This window comes from Raphanus sativus, chromosome 7 (assembly GCF_000801105.2).
Source record: "Raphanus sativus cultivar WK10039 chromosome 7, ASM80110v3, whole genome shotgun sequence".
NCBI classification, from domain to species: domain Eukaryota; kingdom Viridiplantae; phylum Streptophyta; class Magnoliopsida; order Brassicales; family Brassicaceae; genus Raphanus; species Raphanus sativus.
The window spans coordinates 313,027-322,176 of record NC_079517.1 but is presented as its reverse complement, the minus strand read 5'-3'; the positions used below and the strand labels follow the sequence as shown (position 1 = coordinate 322,176).

Sequence of the window (9,150 nt, the reverse complement as noted above, 5' to 3'; positions counted from 1 at the left end):
TAGGCCCAAGGTAATGTTTCTTTTTAAATGAGAGCCCACAGCAATTATATTTTTTTTTTTTCTAATGATGTTTTACAAGTGTTGAAACTTACCATTCAACTTTTTTAAACAATTTGAGTAAAATATTTAAAAGTAATGTATAATTTTGTCTTATTTATTCAGAATACAATGACTAATGAGAAAATGCTTTTAGTTACCTTTATTTTGTAATTAAATGATTTTAATAAAAGTATTTTTTTTCTTTATTTGTGTGATTATCTGAAGAAACAGGAGAATCACCAGAAATTTTTGTGAATATTTCATGAATACTAGTTCAATTTTGTTCTTTACGTGGTGAGAAATAATGGTTTTTTTGTTTTACTTCCAAATGATTCTCAGCCGAAACTAACTAGTTTTTAGTATTTTTGGGTACCCACTATTTTGAAACTCTTTTGAGAAAATAAGCCATTCAAAAGCAAAGAAAAATACTCTGATTTGCAAACCTGATGGCATCTCCCTAATCAACCAAACAAAGTGAGAAATTCTTTTTTTACGAGAAATCATCAGAATCTTAAAAGCAGCATATGCAAATTACACACAGAGAACAAGGATGGAAAGAAAGAACTTTCGTCTCTCAAGTGAAGAAGGCTCCTCCGACTGTAGTTTGATTGAGAACTTTCGAAATGTGATCCAGTCCATAAGAACCAACCTGACAACAAGGAACCAGAACATGATATATATTACACATCCATACAAAACTTGCCCTAATGATTCAGCGTTTGTTGAGAGATTAAACATCTACTTACCATGTAAGTTAATGCAGCATAACGCTCTTCATTCAGGTATAGTGGTTTTCCTCTGATCATTTCGATATCCTGCAACAAAATTAAAAATCAGAAATTCATATCCTTCTTCCTTGGCACGCAAACATCTGGAATCTAAGAATTTTTTTTTGTAGGTCTACCTCTTCTCCAAACGTATCCAAGTACGGAGACGGCCAAGGTGATTGTCTTGCAAATCTTTGTAAAAAAATTGTGGTCCGCTGTTGGAAAAATGAAGAGCATTAATCAATTAAAAACCCCAATAATGATACAAAGCACCATACATACGCAAGCGCATAGAGAAAGTAAGAAACTTCTATATTTGTAACAAGAAAGAGATCAGAGAGAGAGGCTATACCCGTATCAGAAGATATACACCGATACCAGCACCACAAGTTACTGCATGCGTCTGACAACTAATTTCTCTGTAAAAGAATGTTGAAATGTCTATATTTGGTTTCCAAAACAAATATCTACGATATTTTGAGTCTAGTAAAATTGAAACAAATACCTGCAACAAGGGTTCCATATGGGAGAACACAACATTCCACAAAGAAGACATAATGCAGGTTCATCTATAACTTTCGTGCAGTTGCTGCAACGTTTTTTAATACACCTAATATATATATATATAAAGCATGCTTCTTGATTAGGGACGTTCTCTTTGAATGGAAGAAATTTTTGAGCAAAAAACAGAGAGAGATGCTGTTGCATACCTTTGCAGTAGATCCTGGTATAAATTGGGTAATTTCATAAGCTGGAAAGGAACTACAGGGCTTATGCAAAGGGGCCCTTTTACTCTGCTAACGTTGTATTCCTTCTGAAAGTGATGAAGCCACTTTTGTGTTGAAGACCGGAGAAGCTCATCACTAAGAGTGGTATCAATAGGGGGAATCTTGAACATTTTCTCCAGTTCATACACATGATTCAGCTCAGATTTCGGATCATACATGAAGTCCATACTGTCGCAGGTGGAGTCAGACGGAACATCAAACATATCTACCTCTTCATGAAACTTCCCAGAACTAGTTTTCAGTAGCCTCCACAACAATGCACATCTCCTCAAGAAAGGAAGACTGTATTTACGGATTGTTTCTTTTATATCACTCGATAAATCCATATTTTCAGACCTGAAATATCCCCAACCACCTGATTCTCTCCAACCACCTGATTCTCTCAAAGCCATAGAGATGTCCCTAAGCAGATTTTCCTCAAAATCTAACTCTCTCAAGTCACGCAGGCAACCTGCACAATAGGCGATTACAGTCTGCACCAAAGACAAAATGATTAAGAAAAATGAGTCTTAAACGGTAGAACTAGTCTACACACAAAGAACAATATGGCATACCTGGACAAGAGAGACACTGTGGAAAATATGCACAAGTGATAATAGAGATTCTTCGCATGTGATAAAAGGAGATGGAAGACAAAAGAGAGCCCACATCAATGATGAAAATGGGTCATGGGCAAGAACAGGATCAGATGCTCGATTCCAGAGCAGGTGTATATCCTTCAATGAACCTACTGTTCCTGAAAAGATGGCAACTCTTCTCAGATTTTGTCAGGAAATATCAACTAATTCTTTAATAAATTAATTGGTAAATCGTAGATAGACTAAAAAATGATCCCATGAAATCCTAACTAATGTCCAGTTTTAAGTGCGCACACGGAGAGCATGTCTACAGACAATGCCATATGATCCATTCTCTTTCAGAAGTAAGTAATAAAAAGTACCTTCACTTCCAACTATGCTGCTCGAAGAAGTACTTGAAACTCCAGAGCATATAGACTCCGCAAGATGCTTCATACCCATAAATCTCTGTTGAACATGTAAAGCACTCTTTGTTCGGGTGCTCTGTACCACTCGTAATAAGAGTGACAAAGCTGTCCCCTTCGAAGTTTTGAACTCTTCATACAAGGAGTCAATACAATACACAGGACTCATCGAATTCTTTGCACAACGAGTAACAATTTCTATTGAAACAAGAGAGTACTTAAGGGTGTCCCACATGAGGATTGATTGTTGTAGCCAAGAAGTTCCCGGAGGTTTTTCCTGTCGCTTAGAAAAATAGAAATTCCAGAGCTTGTTAGAGACAGATTCTAGATCTTTCCTTCTTGGCTCATCTCCCTGCAGAGAAACTTTTTTAACACTATCACCATCTTCAATCACATCTGCAGCAGATTGCAGAAGACACAACGCTTTAGAGAGCCAACGAGAAGGCATCTGCGCATCTGATCCACCTAACTTAGCAAGCGAACTTTCTTGTAGCTTTGAGACAGAACATAAATCTCCAGGACATGCAGGCAATACAGAATTAGCTAGTCGGCGGCATGCAGGACAGAGAAATTCTCCCTGAAAGAAGAAGCAATGTTGAAGTTTCAAAAGGAGCAGAATAAAACCCCAGAATCTCTAAACTGGTCACGTAAATACCTGTACAAGATCCACTATATGTGCACCTTCAAATATATTTCTTCTCTCAGACCTATACCATCCAAACAAAACGAAAATGAACTTTTATAGGCAATGTTAAAATCACCGCTATATATCAAGAAAGTAAAATAATCAATTCAACTATGCACAACAGGTAGGAAAGATACATCAACATGAACAAAAAAGGTTTCACCACCTACGACTACTAAAACATGATTCACCTTTCCCTTAAGGACTTTAAATATCGTTCAAGACAGCTTTGATGCACAGCATGTCCACATGATGAAAGATGAACCCCGTCACAGTCGGTAGGGTGAAACCCATCTAAACTGACATCCGGATGTCTGGAGGTTTGTCTTGCTCGATTATCAGGTGATCTAACTTGCAAAGTAGATAGAGCACCAACAGAATTTCTCCCCGAACTACTTTCAGCATCATGCCGTTGATGATCTACATGTGTAAGGCTTTGATTTATCATGTCAATTTTTTTGCGTACAGTTTGATACATAGCCATCTCCAATGATTCAGCGTCAAATTCATCTTTTCCCCTCCCATCGCTAGACCTCTTCTCCTTCAGACCTTTCTCTACAAGCGGGGCTGTTAACGCTTCAAGCACAGAGTCAGTAGTAGACTCAGAGCTTGCATCATCTGATAATTGTAGCACATTAGTAGATCCAGACACGGGAATCGTCTTCTCGAACCGTGGACATTGATCCCAAGACGGAGGGCCTCTATCGACAAAACTCACAAGTTTAGATTTCTGCAGGTAAAAACGACAATTAAGAATAATAGAAAACAAAAAATCCTCAGGGTATAGATTTAGTTAACATTATAAGTCACAAATAATAACATCCATGCTACCAACCTGGAGAAAAATCAAGAAAGAAACCGGGTCTTTGGAATCTGGGTCATGGCAGAGGGAGCAAACTTCACGAACAGCAATTTCTGAATCTTGTTCCATCACAGAATCACTTTTTTCAGTTTCAGATCTTGGATCATCGCCATCCATGCTGGAACTCAAGGTAGACAAGAATTTTGATTGTTCAGCTTTCATTTTTGCCTGCATCCAAGTTAGAATAACCATAACTAGCATATCATGGATCTTGTCAATTCTTACCGTAGATAACAAGTTCAATAACGAACATTCAAGCGTTTGAGTTGAGACTGTCCAAAACGAAATTAGATTACCACAGAGGAATGCACGACTACGACATGCATGCTCCTGTTGATAAACATCACGAGAACATAGATTTGAAATTTGAAAAAAAAAAAGATCTTACCATAATAGCAGCCTGCCTCTCTCTAGCTTTAGCCTTGCGTTTCTCGTCAGAAGCAGAGCCTGATGTGACTTTATCAAACCCAGACTGACCGACCGCCTCCGGGGCAAGACTTTGCAATAGGTTCATACAAACAGCATCAATTGCACTCAACTTCTTCAGTAGATTTCGAATCCAGGACGAAATATTGCAACTGCCTGCCTCTGGGAATTGATGGAGGCCATCGTCTTTACGATTCCTCATTAGTGAAACAAGAAGAGACAACAAACTTTGGTTTCCAGTCCCTTGATTTATACCAATTATCTCCAGACCAGCTAATTCGAGAATCGGAATTGAATCTTCTACGTAACAAGCCTGAAGATTAGATTCTCTTTGCTGAGTGCAAATATCCAATGACAACGAGAGTAAGTGCAGTGCACTTATGAGAACGCCATCAGGAGCGCGTGATTTAATAGATGTGCCACTCTGTAGTGCGTAGTACAAAGCAGCGCAAATGATTTGAAACGTGGCTTTGCAAGTGCCTATTCTAGCAAGACCCTTTAGAGGCGGAAAGATCCTCTTCCATCTAGGAAGTTGAGTGGTCAACGCAGACACTCCGCAATAGCGTGAAAACCTTTCTTCTGCAGATTGCAATTCTCTCGAATGCCAACGAGGGTGGTAGAGATCCAATTCCTTCCAACAAGATGACCGCAGTGAATACTTTCCCTGCCAAAAAACTAGTGTCAAGTGGTTTATATATTGCGTGTCAACTTAAAGGTGAGACCCGCATATGGGGTTGATACAAGACCTGGTTCATTCCGGATGGATTACTAAAGACTGAAACTTCGTCTAAGACCTCCTGGAGCTCATCCGACTTGGACAAATCACGGGGTAAAGATTTGACCAATTGACTATGAGTGAGATCTTTAGTGGCTAAGTTGAAGATGATCTCTCTTCTCAAACTTTCAGCAGTAGAAAGACCACAAAATCGCCTTTCTTGCAGAATCTGTATCAGAAGAGCAAGCATTTCTTGGACCAAAACTGCTTCATACCTGAAAAGAATTTGATGATGCGAAGAATGTCAAATTCAGGCTAGAAAGACCAATAATAGTAAAATCTATAGATACAAGAGTCTTCTGGCTGACCTTGTAGCAATAAACACAATAGAGACAATATGCTTAATTAAATACAGACCGATAAAATGAAGAGAGAAGTAAATTGTAGGAGAAGACTTGACAGTTTCAGTCTAGCAGAATTTTTAAAGCATGCACGGGGATCGATTGGAGGTAAAAAGAAAATAGGTACATACTCATTTGTTATGTCGGGGTTTAGCGAAAGATAGCTCGAGAGCCCAAATCGACAAAGAAGCGTATTAACATAAGAATCTGCGGGAGCCAACGCACCGCAACACTGTAGAAGAAATAGATCAAGCTCAAGACCCTGTTCTGACCTGTAAATGGAAACAACTAGATTGAGAAACATGCGAGTAAATGATGATCTACAGCACTTCATGATAACAAGAGTATTCTTTCACATACCAGCGAACTGAACGAACTGACCGATACCACTCACAAGATACTAGTGCAGAATCCCCATTCTTCTTCCACATTCCAGCAATAACTTGGGCACAGAACACCCTAAGCCGGACCACATGCTCCATAACAAGAGCGGAAAATCCATGAGGATGAAAATCTCCTAACACATATCTGAAGAAGTCGGTATGAGGGGTCTCATGACTAACACTGACTCCATGGTGCAATGCAGATTCTCCATAACACATCCCTAATGCTTTTTGTATGAGCAAAGATAGTAACCGATGTATAGGTAGATGAATTGATACGGCCTGAGAGCTTACATCGTAGTGGATGTCCGGCCAATCACACATACCAAGCATGTTTACTTCTGATGCATTCTTCACCGGATCGGAAGAGTTGCAAGAAACTCTCCTAGAGTATGCCGTAACATCAGTCTGAACCTCCCCATTAAATCCACCAAAATCATCCAAGCTAAGATTTGTTTGTATATCTCGGCATAGAGGTGATAAGCCAGTATCTCTACTGGAACTGGCAAGACCAGTAGATACACTTCTTCCAGTTTCGACCTTTAACAATTTTCTGCTTGGCCATGAGATCTTGCTGCCAGGGATGTTTCTACCGCTAGGAGAAAACAACTTGCAAAGAAATTTTGATATACCTTCATCGTCTCTTAGGCATGTCTCCAGAACTTTCAAACACTCACGTATCAACCATATGGAAGAAGAAGGAAGCAGAGCACAGAAAGGGTCAGTTTTGTGGACTTGAGAGGCCCTCCAGCTATCAAATGAGCTGCTGCTTACCATCGCAGGACATACCGAATCTTCATGAGACAATCTCCCAACTTTTGCATACCTTTCTTCATTTCCATCTTCATTTTCATCACCGGCAGCAGAATATGTACCAGTAACCAAAAGAGAGTGAATAACAGCTATTGAATGACCCAAAACAAAGAAAAAATTCATGAATTCATTTTCCTCTTCAATATGGATTCCAGTCTCTCTTTTTAGAGGATTCATTCCTTGAGCAAAGGTCAAGAGTATCAACCATGATCTTGACAACTCCCGATGCTCATGTGTTGCATACTTGGAAACCACAGCATGGCTCATAACAAATTTCAAGTCGTCAATGACACGGTCAGTTGTCTTGCACAACCGTTCCCACTTCGTAGCCTACAAAAGAAAAACGTCAAACACATTTACTGCGACATAATCAAAGTGGTAATAAAACTCATCACCGTTATAGTAACACAAAACAATAGTGGATAGAAGTGTCATTGTACCCAAAAAAATTGATAAAATAAGCTATCTGTACCTGTACCACACCATCCTCCCCAGAACAAGAAAGAAAGATCTCACTGAGGCATCCCAAAAGCATAGCTAGCAAATTCATCTCCTTCACCAGAAATGGTGTTAGAGTTGGCACCGTGAGGATTTGCACAGAAAATGTAGACAGTAGTGGATATTTCATGAATGCACTATCAGTACCCTGCTTAACCGCTTCACATATGACAACTGGATAGTAACTCACAAATGCTTTTGCAAATTCCAACTTAAAGACTGGATCTCCTATCAATTTGAGGAACAGATCATGTAGTTTCACCATAACAACTTGGTCCAAGAACCTCTCAGCCTTTACGAGAATATCCAGTAGACCACTTGAAGAGATAATCCTTCTAGAGACGAAACTTAGCAAACTCTCACTGTACTTACAAAAATCCAGAAGCATTTCAACCACTACATATGTCAGTTCGTTTGACATCTTTTGGAGTAGTACAGAAGCATCGCTGGATCTAGCATCTTTAATACTTTCTGCAGATAAGAGCTGGTTATTCCAACAAGTAAAAAGAGCATCAAGGACAGGCCCAACTGAATTTGCTAGATTTCCCGAGAGGGGTTGAATCTGTTGGGAACCTTTATGATATGAACAGAAACCTTCTTGTTTCCATGCTGTATCATCCCCGCAATCACAACAACCACCGCTTGTGTAGATAATGGAATAATCGTGGGAGCTGTGATTACCATTCTCGAAACAAGGCACGCAGATTGCACAAGTTGAGTCATTCTCGCATGTCCTACACCTATACGCTATATCATTGTGCCCCCAAACGGAGCCACAGACACCTCGCTGATCAACATTGAGTATTGCCAGATTCTTCAAAGAAACAGCAGGGTCATCTTGGAACATCAACCACTGCAGCCAGTGCATGCTGTCCTTGAATCTCTTTTTCATGGTAGGACTGCGAAACTTTTGCCTAGCTTCCTTCAGTCCAGCTTTAACATCCTCATCAGTAGGTAAGAGAGCAGAGACTATCTCTGAGGTCATGGACTGGTTAGCTCTAACGAACTCCACTAGGCCACGTTTTGAGCAGCATTCTTTAGGAACCCCAACAAAGGAAAGCCTCTACAAAGAAAACGCATTCAATAGTCATGAAACAAAACCAACAAAGCTCCATATGAATCAGCAAGTGAAACAATACCTCGAGGAGAGACTGTTGAGAGGTGGGAAGAAACGAACTAAAGAGAGGAGGCGAGTGGTTGTTCTCCATCTCCCTGCGTATACACAACACGCAAGCTGCAGAGGGACACCTGCTTGAACCCTAAAACACGAAACTCCGACTCTCCAGGATCAAACGAAGCAACAAGTGATCCTCTTCACACCCAAAAAGCAACCTGAATCGTCCGAGGAAGCTGCAAATTCACAATCATTAACGTTGGATCAAATCAAAATTGAAGAAAAAGAAAAAAAACCTTTAATTCCGAAGAGTATACTACTGATCAAGCCGTGGCGGAGTATGTATCGATAATTCTCTCCTAAAACGATTCTGAGTCTTGTTTTGATACCTCACTTTCGTATGTATCGATAATTCTTAAATTCCAAATACTTCTCTTTTGTATTTTTGTTGAGTAGTACGGTAGTATGTCTTAATTTTATGGAAAAACATAAATCGTTTATACACCAATATGGCCCATGGACGAAAGCAAAGCCTTTTAGCGACTTCCTGATTGCCTTACAAGCTTATATTGGGCTGATTTAGTGTTCAAGATATTGGGCTGTGCACCAGCCATCTACCCGATTTGCTCTACAGTACTCAGTAATCCAAACTTAATTATACTTTTTTGTGAATAGAT

At 39.6% G+C, this 9,150-nt stretch overlaps 1 protein-coding gene across 3 annotated transcripts; it reads right to left on the bottom strand.

Annotated features, from left to right (window-relative positions):
• Nucleotides 1–429: 429 nt before the first annotated feature.
• On the bottom strand, nt 430–8,915 carry LOC108815057 (E3 ubiquitin-protein ligase PRT6). 3 transcript variants are annotated; one of them, XM_056990575.1, is made up of 18 exons: nt 8,770–8,915; nt 8,499–8,709; nt 7,334–8,422; nt 6,026–7,191; nt 5,797–5,937; nt 5,296–5,539; nt 4,512–5,213; nt 4,097–4,291; nt 3,453–3,991; nt 3,232–3,283; nt 2,535–3,153; nt 2,149–2,330; nt 1,517–2,067; nt 1,312–1,416; nt 1,159–1,225; nt 944–1,021; nt 786–854; nt 430–688 (listed from the first exon to the last, which is right to left on the bottom strand). In XM_056990575.1, exons 2-18 carry the CDS (start codon nt 8,565–8,567, stop codon nt 614–616), a joined length of 5,943 nt encoding a protein of 1,980 aa, XP_056846555.1. In that variant the 5' UTR covers nt 8,568–8,709; nt 8,770–8,915; the 3' UTR covers nt 430–613. The 3 variants fall into 3 exon arrangements, with proteins under 3 accessions (XP_056846555.1, XP_056846556.1, XP_056846557.1); XM_056990576.1 differs by having other exon boundaries at nt 8,791–8,898; XM_056990577.1 differs by having other exon boundaries at nt 8,499–8,691; nt 8,770–8,894.
• Between the last annotated feature and the right edge of the window lie 235 nt (nt 8,916–9,150).

Excerpts from the sequence above, each read along its gene's own strand:
- LOC108815057 (XM_056990575.1), bottom strand. The coding sequence starts at position 8,567 with ATGGAGAACAACCACTCGCCTCCTCTCTTTAGTTCGTTTCTTCCCACC. Across the intron at positions 1,226-1,311 it reads ATATGGAACCCTTGTTGCAG|AGAAATTAGTTGTCAGACGC; the intron begins GTATTTGTTTCA and ends ATTCTTTTACAG. Across the intron at positions 689-785 it reads ATGCTGCATTAACTTACATG|GTTGGTTCTTATGGACTGGA; the intron begins GTAAGTAGATGT and ends CCTTGTTGTCAG.